The sequence below is a fragment of the Embiotoca jacksoni genome, unplaced genomic scaffold (assembly GCF_022577435.1).
Source record: "Embiotoca jacksoni isolate LCO1_2020_lvr unplaced genomic scaffold, fEmbJac1.0.p SCAF_44, whole genome shotgun sequence".
NCBI classification, from domain to species: Eukaryota; Metazoa; Chordata; class Actinopteri; family Embiotocidae; genus Embiotoca; species Embiotoca jacksoni.
In genome coordinates, this window is record NW_027185397.1 from 49427 (window position 1) to 65000 (window position 15574).

Sequence of the window (15574 nt, forward strand, 5' to 3'; positions counted from 1 at the left end):
GAATCCTCCAGTTCAGATTCTGTCCGTCACCATCTTGTTAGTTCGGAGCGGTTTGGAGCAGGAAGTGACCATATTTGGACGAGTTGGGGGAGGAGCCAGAGGTGGATCTGACCGATCTGATCGGAAACCTGAAGATACTGCGTCCCGCCCACCGATAGCTGTAACCTGACTGCACCACAGGCCTGTCAATCAAACAGACACGCCCCCAAAAACAGGTCTTCTTGAATCTTCTTTTCTAATGAATGAGGGATTATTTTCAGATGGACCTCCAGAAAACTAATAAGAAGGAGTGACTTTAGCTAACAACACCGAGATAACTGATGGACACATTTTATTCACTTTGGATTTGATGAGAGAAGTTGAATGGGAGTCTATGGAGCCGGAGGCTTTTTGGAGCCGACCTCTAGTGGCACTCGCTGGTATTGCAGCTGAAGACACTTCTGCTGGATACTGTTAGCTGCTGTTTCCTCTGCAGAAACGTAGCAGGTTCCACATCAGACTTCATTCCTTCACTATCCATCGCTGCATGTTTACCCTCCTCTCCTATTTAAGTAATTTTTTTAATGTTTTAAAATGCAAATCCTGCATACTGCACCTTTAATTCAGGAGACTTTTGACCTGCTTCCTGGTTATGTTCCATCATTGATGTTTTGTTTTTAACCAACAACCTCCTCAGTTATTCATTTACAGATGTTTCTGCTGCAGACATTCAGATTCATGACGTATCTCAGCTTCTGCACAAAACCTCTTCTGTCTTTTCTTTATTGTACAAACAGCCAGAAGAATGCATTCAGTCAACAGCGAGTCCCACTGTGGGTGGACGCCATCCATCGTCCTAATTACTGTCTCCGCCCAGCGAGGGAGCCCCCCCCACCAGGCTCTGACTTATTCCTGGAAGCTCAGCTTGATGATATAACAGGGAGGATGTCCTTTGTTGCGGCGTTAGTTTCCTTTTCCTCCCAGTTTCATAAATAGGTCAGATTCCAACTCGGCTGTCTGAAACGAGGCAGGCAGGGATGCAGCTTTTCTAAAGAACCGTGTTTTATAAAACCTTTAAAAGTAACTAGACCCTTTATGAACAACGTGGTTTTTAAAATGAAGCCTGCAGTTATCAGTGATTTCTCTCTTTTCTTTCCTGTCTTAACGTCCGTGTGTTCGTGTTTTTCGGTGACGACGGACAGAAAACATCAAACCGCTGCTGGAAATGACACCAAACCACAACATGAAGCTGACAGATGATGAAGCCGTTCAGAGCTGCTTGATAATTCACTGCTTGTTATCTCCTGTCATCTGTCAAAGGAAAACTGTATTTCAGGGCATATTTCAGTAAATACACTTGTAGATTTCCACATTTGAGTTGTTGTGTTCGTCCGTCAGACCAGAACAGCCGTCGGTTCGTTACCAGATGAAGTCATTCAGACTGGACTGATGGAGGGAAGGTGTTCTGGTGTCGGTCCATTCACGTCTTCTGTTCTGTAAACATCACCAGACGTCCTCCTGCTTTGTGTTGGTGAAGAAAGAGAGAAAGTCTCTCTCACAGCAGGCCGTCCTCTGATTGGCTGCTGTTGTAGCCGGGGTTTCTGATGTTGCGTGGGACATGAAATGCGATTGGCTGAGCTCGGCCTCTTTGTTCTGGTTAACCCGTTAACGGGGTGATAAGCGGGCCTGTAGCGGTGCTGGTGGTGGAAGGACACGTCGTCCTGCAGACGTTGTTTTACTGTTTTATTTTAGTGTCAGAACATGTGGAGAGGTTTGTGACGAAGACGTGTGGTGAATAGTTTTAATACTCTGACCTTGAACATGAGTCCAGCCTGTCTCACTCCACGCTGAGCTCATCTTTTAGGGAAAATGTGCAATTATATTCATGATAAAGAAACTACAGCTGCTCAGTGAATTTAACACAACAGCTTTTAAATCTTCACATTTATATATTCACATAAAATATAATGAACTGTCTGACAGCCGCTTCTTCAGCTGTAAATTTGCTGAAGATATTTTTCATTTTTATAAGTAATCATCCTCACACTGATGTTTGTTCCATTAGGATGCTACGGAGGCCCTGAAGGGTCACGGTGAGACTTTTTTGAGGACTACTTACACAATCCAGCCTGCAGATCATCTTTTAAACCCATTTTGTTTCCTTTGTCTGGTGTAAACGTCACTTCTCTCTGAGCTGCAGCTCATCCTGTCATCTTCCTGCAGGAGCATCGACTGAAACTTTAAAACCTGCTGACCTTGGTTGGATGTTTTATCTTTCACATGATGGTTTAGAAAAGAAATGAACAAACCTTTTGCTGCCATTTACATCCTCATGAGTAAGATATGTGGAGCCATAAACCTCCACTGAAGTGTGTTTGTCTCTAACATGTAGAAGTGTTGGTTCATGTATCTTTCCACATTTAAACAGAAAACACATCCAGAATATTACTTATTTAGTTTTTTTTAGGCCACATCATCAATACAAAATGCCCTGTTTACACAGACCTGATTAACTTTATTTGTACCGCAGCTTTCAAACAGTGAAAAGGTGCTTGAGCCATGAAGATAAATAAAACATGTAAAATAGCAGAAGTGAGTTTCTGCTTCGTTTAGCTGCTGCCACAAACGATTGTTTTCTTTATTCATCAGTTCATCATTTTATAACATGGGAACACTGGTCCAAAATATTCAGCACAGTTTTTTTGAAAACTTTACATTTTAAAGTTTTGTTTATGATGATGTACAACAGAGAAAAGCAGCTAAAAGCAGCAAATATTCATCAGTTTATTGTAAAATCAATATTAATCGGTTTTCTTTCATTTCTAATTTCTCCAATATTTGGGAGAAGGAAGTTCATCTGCTGCTGTTTGTTCTGTTTACATATTTGTGATGAGTTTAATGCTGCCACAAATATGAGTTGTTTTTCCTTAATTACTGATCAAGATGTTTGATCTGTTAAAGATGATAAAATGTGCTGAGTCATGGCTGCAGCAGAGCATCATGGGAGCTCACCACGTCTCCACAGGTGGAGCCGAGTCCTCTCGTTTTAAAGGTCATTTATGAAGACAGGTCCTCAGGTGTGACCTCAGCTCTCAGCAGGTCAACAGTTAGTGAATAAAAACACAACGCAATCATTTGCAAATCACATAAACTCACGTTTCAGTGCAAATAGACCAAAGACAAAATATCAAATGTTGAAACTGAGAAGTTTCATAGTTTTCTGATAAATATCTTCTCATGTTGAATCTGATGTCATCAACACGTCTCTATAAGTTGTTCCAGGATGATGTCCACCACTGAGCTGCATCAACTCTTCTTTTAACAACACTCTGGAAACCTTTGGGAACTGAGGAGACCAGTTTCTGGAGTTTAGAAAGTGGAATGTGGTCCCATTCTGGCCTGATGGAGGATTTCAGCTGCTCAACAGTTCAGGGTCTCCTTTGTTGTATTATTTTAAAGCATCAAATTCAAAATAAACATATTTTTCATAAAACCATAAACTTTCTCAGTTTGTAGTATTATTTATGTGAACGTTTGTTGCTTTTTATTTCTAACTTCCTGTGATGTTGCTGCTCTCTCACATCTCCACGTCTGACCTGCTGCTCGTCCTGTCAGCTGTCTGTCTCTCTGCTGCCTTGCTCTCAGGTCCTACAGAAGGATTTAAGAATTAAAACGTATTTTCAATCTGCACTCGTCTGATTTAAAGTGAGCCGTCGGCACTAATCCAGCTCACCTCGGTCCTTCCTGTGTTCCACAGGAGAAAGTAAAGACATTAGAAAGGATGAGTCCACTTTAAGAGGCCTGATTGGATGAATGTGGGCGTGGCCAGCCGGCGGTGGGCAGGTAGTGCAGCTGCTCTGAGCCTGCAGCAGGTTCACAGCCTCTGAATACATGACTCTCCCTGGAACTTCAGGTTGGACAGAAAACTGCATGAACCAAAGCTGATGAATATTTTTAATGTCTCCTCAAACTGAGGGCAGTTCTGTTTATTGCAAAACAAAGAGGGGCTCAAAGAAAAAAGGCTTTTAATATGGTGAAGAAAACCATCTTCAGTAGAAATGACATCTTTAATATATTAGTAATAATTCCCCTGATCGGAGGTCCAACAGAGGATGTGAAGGAAGCTGAGTCTGAGCCTCCTGTGTGTTTTATTTCGGGTGTGATATGTGACTGAGAATGAGGTCATCATCCGTTAAAGAGTCAGCTGCCTGCTGTGTGTGTGTGTGTGTGTGTGTGTGTGTGTGTGTGTGTGTCACTGTTTCCACTTCGTGCTGCTGATTGAAGACGTCTTTCTATGTTCAGAGAATATTTACATCAGTAAAGTGTGTTTTGTAGCTGCAGAGTGTTTTCAAAACTCTGATGATGTCATGACGTTCGTCTTAGTTTTGGGTGCAATGAAAGACTTCCGTTATGGAAGTGAAATAGTGCCGTGTGTGTGTGTGTGTGTGTGTGTGTGTGTGTGTGTGTGTGTGTGTGTGTGTGTGTCCTCGTCCTCTGATGTGTGAGAGTGTGTGTGTGTGTGTGTGTGTGTGTGTGCTCTCCTGACATGTCCTCTGTCTCTGTCTCCAGATGTCCCCCTCTGTCCTCAGCGTCGACGTCCTCTCCTTCCTGATCCCCTGCAGTCCTTCAGAACTGGACCCAGATCAGACTGAGTGAACAGAACCATCAGCACACGTCGCTCCCCCTCCCCCTCCCCCCCACAGCGGGCCCCCCTCCCTCTGCTGCTGCAGCTCCGGCCCCCCTCCCCCTCCTCCTCCTGGACCATGGACAGCCCCCCTAAACTGTCTGGTGAGACCCTGGTGGTCCACCACATCCCCCTGGTGCACTGCCAGGTGTCGGGGGGGGCGGCAGGGAGGCTGTGGGAGCTCCCTGAAGAGGAGCAACCCGTTCAGCCTCCCGGAGAACCTGGGGCTGAGTCGCACCACCTCCCTCCCAGAGAGAGACGTCCTCCAGAGGGAGGCGCTGCTCTACAGCAGCCTGATCCAGACCTCCAGTGGCTCCTGGTCCTCCCACAACGGAGGGAGGGAGAGGAAGGGAGGAGGAAGAGGAGGAAGAGGAGGCAGCGCGGCGAGCGACGACTCATCGTTCACCTCCAGCAACTCCGAGGACCAGCTGATCGCAGCTCACACGTTACCCCGAGCGAAGGCCCGCAACAGGAACCCGCTGCGTCACAACCCGTTCCTCCTGAACACCGAAGACGAGGAGGAAGAGGAGGAGGACGATGGGGACAACCTCAGCGGGTACCTGGAAGACTCGTCTTTCCACCTCCACAGCGACACTAACTCCGCCCTCCACGACGGCACGGCTTCCTTCCGTCTCCACGACCTGGGCTTCGCCGCCGAGCCCTTCCTCCTGCACGGCTCGGTGGGAGGAGGCGGCCGGGAGTCCCTGAGGGGCGTGGCCTCGGAGCTCTCCGCCCACCTGGAGGAGCTGGACCTGTTGGGACTGGACGGCCAGCGGCGCCACGGCAGCAGCGGCTCCAACATGTCCATGGACTGTGGCGAGCAGGACTGGGGGGACGACGACGAAGAGGACGAAGATCATCCCATGAGGTGTGGGCGGAGCAGCAAGACGGGCTCGTCCTCGTCCAGTTCGTCCACCCAGCACTGCTCCTGCTGCACGCTGTCCCAGAACTTCCCTCAGAACTTCCCCGAGGCCTTCTCCGAGTGCCGGCAGGGCTACGGCAGCGACTCGTCCTGCAACAGCTCCGACGGCGTCCTCGTCAACTTCAGCGCCATCTACAACAAGATGAACAACAGCGTGCCGGAGAAGCCGGCGGTTACCGTGCCGACCAACCTCAACAGCTCCACCAACCACTCCTGCACCTCGTCGGCTTCCAGCCTGGCGGGAACCACCGGAGGGGCTTTCTATCTGGACCTCCACACCTCCCCGACCGAACCCCCCCTCTCACAGCTGCAGCCCCCCTGCCTCGGCAGCACCCTCCCTCTCCTCCACGAGCCCCGCCTGTCCAGCTCCTCCACCTGCTCCTGCTCCGTGGAGCACCAGGGGGTTCTGGACCTGGACGCCAACTGCAACTCCTTCCACCCGCCTCACGCCGGGTCCTCCGGCGACTTGGCTTCCTGTCTGCAGAGTCAGGCGCGCCTGGTCGTCGCCACCCAGAACTACTACAAGCTGGTGACCTGCGACCTCTCGTCCCAGTCGTCCCCGAGTCCCGCCGGCTCCTCGGTCCACAGCTGCTCCGACGAGCACAGCAAAGGAAGCCCCACCCCCACCCCCACCCAGCCCAGCGAGTACTTCCTGTTCAGGCAGCGAGCCGTTGAGGTGGGCGTGGAGGAAGAGGACGAGGAAGGAGAGTCGACGAGAGTGAGTGGACCACCTGCTTTTATATATGTATATATATATATATATATATATATACAGATACAGAAACTATTTTATTATATATATAATAAAATAGTTTCTGTATCGATCACAAACACCACATCATATTTTCACGAGTATAAAAAATGTCAAACAATACCTGGTCTTAATGATGACATCATTAAATGTAATTCATTTTAAGGTGAATTATTCACAAAGAATATCACAACAATATTAAAGTATAACCTTCCTCTAACTGTACACAGCTTATCGAATGTATTGATATGATATAATAATACCTTCCTGATGTTTCATCTGTTTCTGATGATCCTCTGCCTCCTCGTCTCGTGGACGGGAGGTGAAACGTTTGCTGTGAACCAGAAGCAGCTCGTTATCTGGAACTGAAGACGACTCGCTTAAAGTCAGACAAATATTAAAAACGTGTATTTATTCTGTCTAACAGACAGTTTGACCAGCTGAGTTCATCACACCACAATGAGCCACAGGTCCTCTGCTGTGTGTTTGACCTCTGACCCCTGGCTGGTCTGTAGAGAGTGACTGGTTTGTTTTTCTCTCTTCATTCAGCGAGATGACAATGATGAAGAGGACGAAGAGGAGGAGGAGGAGCAGGCAGCAGGCGGGGCTGAAGGTGCTCCCGCCGTGATTGAAGGCCAGGTGTACGTCAACATTTCCCCTCCCGTGGCTGGGCGGGGCGTCATTGGGGGCGGAGCCTCCTCAGGAAGCCGTCCCCGTTCTCGCAGCTACGACCGCGACCTGGACCAATCTCCGTCGCCGCGGCTCGGCTCTCTGGAGCGCATGCTGAGCTGCCCGGTCCGGCTCAGCGAGGGCGCCGCCCCGGCCCCGCCCCCTCCTCCACGGGTCACCTCCTTCGCTGAGATAGCGAGGAGCAAGCGGAGGAACGCGGGTGCGGGGGGGTCTCCGTCCATGAAGGCCGCCGCAGACCCGTTCTCCTCCACCTACTCCACCCACTCCCACTCCTCCGTGGACTTCTCCCCCATCCTGGAGCGGCGTGCCGAGGCCGACGCTCACCTGTCACCTGTACCCTTCACCAGGTGTTACAGCCACGGCAGCATAGAGCGCCACCTGGAGGGGGCGCGGGAGAGCCGGACCTCGGCCGAAGGTACGTCACCTCCACCTTACACCTCCACCTTACACCTCCACCTTACACCTCCTTCATGGTTTCAGAGTGACGGACCAATCAGAGCTTCTGTTCACCTGATGATCAGAAGTTATGTCATGTGGTTTCCATTCTGAGGAAAAGCTGCAAACTAACTTATCAGAGTCCATAAAGATCCATAACACTGCAGAGTGTGTTCATTATGACAATGACAGGTTTTTATCTTTATTAATATAAAAAGAATCAGATCAGTGATGATTTGAACCTCTCTTTATAGAGATTGCTTCAGTCATGAATTATTCCTTTATTTGAAATATAACCATCATTATGGCTGCGCTCGTGTCCTCTTCTTCTCTTATAGCTTTTAAATATTATTGGTTAGTTTGTTGGTTTAGTAACACAAATAAAGAGGATTCATTATTTCTACTTAATAATATATTGAAATGTGTTCATGAAGAAATACACAAAAAGAAAAAAGTTAAATCTGCTGCATCATCCAACAAAATGCTTGTGTGTGTGTGTGTGTGTGTGTGTGTGTGTGTGTGTGTGTGTATGTGTGTGTGTGTGTATGTGTGTGTGTGTGTGTATGTGTGTGTGTGTGTGTGTGTGTGTGTGTGTGTGTGTGTGTGTGTGTGTGTGTGTATGTGTGTGTGTGTGTGTGTGTGTGTGTGTGTGTGTGTGTGTGTGTGTGTGTGTATGTATAGTGTGTGTGTATGTATGTATAGTGTGTGTATCCTCAGTGTTGAACAGTTGAAGTGGGCCAAACTTGTTCTGAATAACAATCAGGTGAAAGGAGGTGAAAGGGCAGCGACACCCCCCACCTCTCACCCCCATCTGAAAACTGGCCAATCAGAAGACAGCGGGCTGTTAGGGAGGCGGGCCTTAAAGAGACAGGACATAAAACGGCTTGTTTCAGTTGATTAACTGAACTAAAAGGACAGTGAGGGACAAAGAGTTTTTAAATCTGTGAATCATGAAGAGCTCCTTTACAATTAAAAACTTTGAAATGAGAAAAATAACAAGTGTCATGTTTGTTTGGAATAAATAGAAGCATTCTGTACTGTTTAATCAGTCCAGAGTTCAATATGTAAATCATTTAAAGAGTGACAGGGTAATAATATATTAATAAATACACAGAAGGTAAATGCAGTAAAATAAATACAGGAAGTAGAGTTGTTAAATAAAACTAACTAAACTCTATTAAACTTGATTTTTTTTTTTTTTTTTTTTTTTTTTTTTATGGCTGAAATGAAGTCTAAGATTAAAATCAGTGCTGTCCAGTTTTTAAACAGCTGATCCAGAATATTTAGTCTCAAAGATAATTCCAGCATAAAGTGAAGAGATGTTTATTGTAGAGGTTGAGAGGATGACGTCTGTCTGTCTTTGTGAGGAAGACTGTGTTGGAGTCAGATCATGGTGATATCTTTAATTTAAATAGATGTCAGAAAGTTTTCAGCCACAGAATCTAACTGATCCTTCATAAATGTTTCTGACACTGAAGTCCTCAAATCAGAGTGTACAAAGGAGACCAGTTATATAAGAACAGACTGTCAGCTGCCTATTGTGTTCCTGCTTAGACACACACACACACACACACACACACACACACACACACACACACACACACACACACACACATGCTTGGAGTTCCTCTGGAATAAGACCAGGGACAATTATGAGTGTGTGCAGCAGGAAAGGAACATCTCAGCTATCTCCTTTCATAGTTATAAACTGGAGCTCCAAACATCAGTTCAGACCAACCATCACCCATCAGTGATGTCATCAACCATCAGTGATGTCATCATCCAGCAGTGATGTCATCAACCATCAGTGATGTCATTGTTGGTTTGTGAACGTTGTGAATCCTCCAGTTCAGATTCTGTCCGTCACCATCTTTGTTAGTTCGGAGCGGTTTGGAGCAGGAAGTGACCATATTTGGACGAGTTGGGGGAGGAGCCAGAGGTGGATCTGACCGATCTGATTGGAAACCTGACGATACTACGTCCCGCCCACCGATAGCTGTAACCTGACTGCACCACAGGCCTGTCAATCAAACAGACACGCCCCCAAAAACAGGTGTTCTTGAATCTTCTTTTCTAATGAATGAGGGATTATTTTCAGATGGACCTCCAGAAAACTAATAAGAAGGAGTGACTTTAGCTAACAACACCGAGATAACTGATGGACACATTTTATTCACTTTGGATTTGATGACAGAAGTTGAATGGGAGTCTATGGAGCCGGAGGCTTTTTGGAGCCGACCTCTAGTGGCACTCGCTGGTATTGCAGCTGAAGATACTTCTGGATCAGAACCATTTTACAGACCTGAAGCTACGAACTCTTTTATAGTAGAAAAACAAATCTCTGTTATACATATCTCATAAGAATGATGTTTACAGTAATTAACAAACCACTTATTATGGTCTACACCTGTCAGAGAGGCTGCTGCTGGTGCTGTTCGTTCCTCACCAGCCTCCACAGGACGTTCTGCTTCGTTTCCTCTGAGCTGTCGGCTCCATTCTGGATGTGGACATTCAGTTTTTCACATCATGTGACTGATACTGAAGCAGCTGTGTCAGCAGGAGAGCTGCTGGAGTTCTGACCAGGACTCAGCAGCACAGCTTCGGACTGCTTCGTCACCGCTGTCGGCTGATTGTCTGAAGTTTATGGTCGACGTTTGGCCATCAATACATTAGTTTCACCTCCAGTGATATCAGGAGTCGTTGCGTCTCCTCTGTTCTGTGTCGCACACAGTGAGCACAGAGAGATGAAGTTCAACAGGGACACAGAAATGAAGCAGATAAATTCATATTCAGTTTCTATCAGGAGGGCCGACTGACACTGAGCGGTGTGTTGTCACGGTGGAACAGCCTGTTGTCATGGTGACATAGTTCAGGTGTTCCACAGTGAATGTTCTCCTCAGAAGGTTCCAGCAGAACTCAGTCTGACTCTGAAAACCCAGCTGGTGTCTCCTGACCTGACGCCTTCATCAGTGTTGGACAGTGAAGCTCCGCCCCTCTTGAACGTGATGTCATCAGAACACCTCATCCGGCTCATCGCTTCATCGCCGTCGACTTTCTGAACATTTCAAGGTTCACTGACGACCATTTACAGAGTTTGACCCAAAATTTGATGTTAATCCAGCGATGAAAGTTGTTCCTCAGCGAGGTTCCCTCTGAACGGCTTGATCCGCCCTCGCAGACTGTTGTTGGGAGATGTTCAAAAAATACTGAAAATAATCCTTATTTGAGGGCCTGTTTATGACCTCTTTAGATTTTATGTCCAGAACTATGAAACATATTAAAGTAGTATTGACGTATGACAGATACTGAACAACAACAACAACAACAACAACAACAACAGAGCACTTCCCCACCGTTTACTGAAGACAGCTCAAAGCAGTAATTTGAGCTGTTAAGCAACTCTGCAGAATAGATTGTGTTTTATGTCCTTCAGCTGCAGCTCGACTGGCAGTGAAACAAGGATTTAGAAGAGAAGAGGAAACTGTTGAGGAGATTTTGGGAAGTTGGTCATCCTCCCTAAGATCAAGGCACGTCTGACACGTCCTCAGTTTGTCACTGAAGACTGATGACTGCAGTCTGTGATGAGACGCTGTGCAGCAGCTCACTTTATATATTATTCATCACTTCACTTCAGTCAGCTGTGTTGTCTCACAGTAACCCTCCGTAGACATGCACTAATGATGACAGCACAGAGGAGTCCTGTTCAGAGGAGAAGAGGAGCAGAGGAGGAGGGGAGGAAGAGAAGGAAGAGAGAGGACGAGGAGGCAGAGAGAGGATGAGGAGAGGATGAGGAGGAAGGATGGAGAAACAGAGGGATGACGGAGCAGTTAGAGAGACAGAGGAGGGCTTCCTCCCTCCATCACCAGCTCCTCCTGCTGGGTGTAGCCTCCTCCTCCTCCTCCTCCATCCTGCTGCAGCTGCTCTCTGTCGCCCCCTGGTGGCTCAGAGACGTCCCTCTACCGAGATAAGGTGGCAGCAGTGGGACGGCCCTGCACTGACAAACAGCTTGCACAACACTGCTGACATCACACACACGCTACTGTCTGTCATAGGGCACTTTGGAACACACACACACACACACACACACACGCACACACACATACACACACACACACACACACACACACACACACACACACACACACACACACACACACACACACACACACATACATACACAGAAACAGCCACAGATACTGACTCGTTGCAGAAAAAGGCTTCTCCTCGCTGGTGTCTCCTGCCTTCAGGTTCAGTCTGTGTTTCTGTGTGTCTTTGTGTTTGTGCGTGTGTGTGTGTGTGTGTGTGTATGTGTGTGTGCGTGTGTGTGTGTGTGTGTGTGTGTGTGTGTTTCTGTGTGTCTTTGTGTGTGTGTGTGTGTGTGTGTGTGTTTCTGTGTGTCTTTGTGTGTGTGTGTGTGTGTGTGTGTGTGTGTGTGTGTGTGTGTGTGTGTGTGTGTGTGTGTGTGTGTGTGTGTGTTTCTGTGTGTCTTTGTGTGTGTGTGTGTGTGTGTGTGTGTGTGTGTGTGTGTGTGTGTGTGTGTGTGTGTGTGTGTGTGTGTGTGATAAGGGCTCTGGGCTTCGTGACTGAGCACTTTTCTGCTGGTCTGATGTTTTCGGTTTCTAACCTTGTTTTCTTCTGCAGTTTAAAGCTGAACTCATGAATACATGAAACTAAACATAATGATTGAACAGTTTTCAGTCATATCAGCTTCTGAAACATGAGTATTTCCTGTTTTGTATCCTTGTGCATGAAGATTGAATGTCTTTGGTTTTGGAAGTCAGCAATTTGAAACTGAATTTTTGGGGGAATTTATGATGTTAAACACAAATGTTTCCTGATTAATCAAAAGATAATCAATAAATCAATCAAAAATGCAAATAATAATTCGCTGTGCCTCTCAAGTCAAACAATACACGAATTCTCTACAGTGGCACCATAAACTCAATCAGTTCCATAAACCAGTCTGATAGAGCAGGAAAATAAAACCAGCTTCATGAAGGCGATCATGTTTTTGTTAACAGGTGATGATTCATGTTTGTGGTGCTGTTGAATTATGTTGTTACACTGAGACGATATCTAATTCTGATAATGAACAGTCTGAATTCATCTTGATTTTATTCTACATACCAACCTGTTTCCAAAGGCGTGGTGACGTTGTGTAAAATATAAATAAAACAGAACACAATGATTTACAAATCACATGAATTTAACAGCAAACTGACCAAAGACAACATATCAAATGTTGAAACTGAGAAACTTTATTGTTTTATAAAATATCTGCTTATTTTGAATTTGATGGCAGCAACACGTCTCTATAAAGTTGTGACAGGATCATGTTTATAACAGATTTTGTTTTTACAACACTGCAAATGTTTGTGGACTGAGACCAGTTGCTGGAGTTTTGAAAGTAGAAAGTTGTCCTATTGTTGCTTAAGGTATAATTTTAGCTCCTCAACAGTTATTATTAAAAGGGGGACCCTGTCATATTTTTCATTTTAATAATGCAGATTCTCTGAATCTTTTAATGATATTATGAACCGTAGACGATGAAATCCACTAATTCTTTGTAGTTTTACGTTGAGGAACATTATTCTTAGATTGTTGAACTATTTTCCAACACAGTCTTTCAGAGTGGTGAACCTCTCCCCATCTTCACTGCTGAGAGACTCTGCCTCTCTGAAATCATCTTTTATACCCAATCATGTTACTGATCTGTTGCCATGGTAACCTCATTAGTTGTCAGATGTTCCACCAGATGTTTTTTTTTTGCGTTCCATCTTTTGTTGATCCTGTCACAACTTTTTTTAAATGTGTTGCTGCCTTCAAATTCAAAATGAGCAGATATTTTTATAAAACAATAAAGTTTCTCAGTTTCAACATTTAATATTTGGTCTTTGGTTTATTTAATGTTAAATATGAGTTTATGTGATTTGTAAATGGATTCTGTTTTTTTACATTTTACACAGCGTCCAGACGTTTTCACAAACAGGTTGTATTTGTTAAATGTTGCTGAGTTAGTTTTTCTACAACCAGAACCAACCAGTTGTTCTGTTTCCCCTGCTGTTCCGGGTCTCCCTGCGGTCCTGTTCTCCTCCAGGTGGACTCTCCAGTTCCTCAGACAGCCGCCCAGCGGTGGTCCGCTACAGTAAGGACCAGCGGCCCACCACGCTCCCCATCCAGCCCTTCACCTTCCACCACCAGTTCACCTCCAAACCCCCCCAGCCCAAGCCTCTGCTGCCCCTGCTGACGGGCTACGTGTCTGGGATGCAGGCCCGCTCCAGCTCTGGTTCTGGGTCCGGCTCCGGAGGTCCGGTCGGGGAGGATAGCGAGGATGCGGCTGAAGACGCGCACCGGTACCCGGGTCCTCTCGCCGTCGCGGCCCCTCCCCCCGGATCCGTTCGGCCCTCCCCTCTGGGGAGCTACTCCCCGGTCCGGCTCCAGGGGGCGCCGAGCTCCGGGACCTGCTCCACCTGCACCTCCAGCCCCCGACCTGCACACAGCCCCTCCTGCCCTCTGTCGGCCGGCCTGCAGACTCCGCCCGCAGCAAAACAGGGCGGGGCTTCAGCACCGTTACCCTCCACTCCTCCACCTCCGTCCCTGGGGGTGAAGAGGGGGGTGGTGCCTCCGATGCTGCCGGCGGTGCCGGGACACTGCTTCCACCGCGGAGCTCTGCCGGCGCTGCAGAGCGACACGCTGAGTCCTCTCAGCTGTCTGGACTCGAAGCACACGGAGGGCAGCAAAGCAGCCGCGGCCCGGACCCACAACGGTAGGTACCGACCGGAAGAACGCTCACCGGGTGTTCTCATGACAACACGTTCTCTGAGGAACACGTTGTCATGACAACACGTTCTCTGAGGAACACGTTGTCGTGACAACACGTGACATGACAGAACGTGCTGCTGCTTTCAGGATTATAGTTCAGTACTTGTTGTCTCGTCCCAAAACTGAAGTCAGTCAGGCAGCAGGTTTGTGAAGAGGAAGAAATCATGTCCACAGACGTTCACTTGGACTGAAGGATGAACTGATTAGATTTTGGGAGTCAAAGGTCACTGTGACCTCACGAAGCACGTTCGTGGCCATAACTGAAGAATTTATTCACTAATTCTGAAAAAAATTCACACAGATGTCTAACAGGATAAAATGAGGAAGGATACAGGGATGAGGAAATTATATTTGACTTGAAAAAGGTCAAAGGTCAACTTGACTGTGACATCATCACGTGTCTGTCCATCACTGAGGAACATATTATTTCTGAATGTGTGACTCTGATCTGAACTGTGCTGATTGTAGAGCTCTTCTGTGTGTGAAGCATCATCTGTTGTCATGGCAACAACTCCATGTTCCATCAGAGTCAGATGTATTCTTTATTTTGGTGGTCTGGTGAACCCGTTCCCACGCTGGTACCGGGTCAGTCAGTCCGACCAGCAGCAGGTCCAGTGTTCATGTGTTCTTCTTCAGCTCCTGAACGTTCTCACTCTTCTCCTCTTCTCTCCCTTCATGCACTTCCATCTTCCTCTGTCCTCCCTCCTCCTTTTCCATGTGCTCTCCTTCTTCCACCCATCCTTTAACTGAAACCCCTTCATCACAACCCTGACACCCCCCCTCACACACACACACACACACACACACACACACACACACACACACACACACCACCACCCTCACACCCTCACACACACACACACACACACACACACACACACACACACACACACACACACACACACACACACACACACACACACCACCCTCACACCCTCACACACACACACACACACACACACACACACACACACACACACACACACACACACACCACCACCCTCACACACACACACACACACACACACACACACACACACACACACACACACACACCACCACCCTCACACCCTCACACACACACCACCACCCTCACACACACACACACACACACACACACACACACACACACACACACACACACACACACACACACACACACACACACACACCACCCACACACACACACACACACCACCACCCTCACACACACACACACACCACCACACACACACCACCACCCTCACACACACACACACACACACACACACACACACCACCACCCACACAC

General features: G+C 47.1%; 1 protein-coding gene across 1 annotated transcript in view; it reads left to right on the plus strand.

Moving 5' to 3' along the window:
* Positions 1 to 15574, plus strand: part of rusc2 (RUN and SH3 domain containing 2) — a 44175-nt gene that overhangs the window by 14819 nt on the left and 13782 nt on the right. The window contains 4 exon segments of the mRNA XM_069169382.1: positions 4549 to 4823; positions 4825 to 6303; positions 6886 to 7441; positions 13559 to 14227. Coding sequence (XP_069025483.1) covers positions 4743 to 4823; positions 4825 to 6303; positions 6886 to 7441; positions 13559 to 14227 — 2785 coding nt within the window. The 5' untranslated portion in view covers positions 4549 to 4742.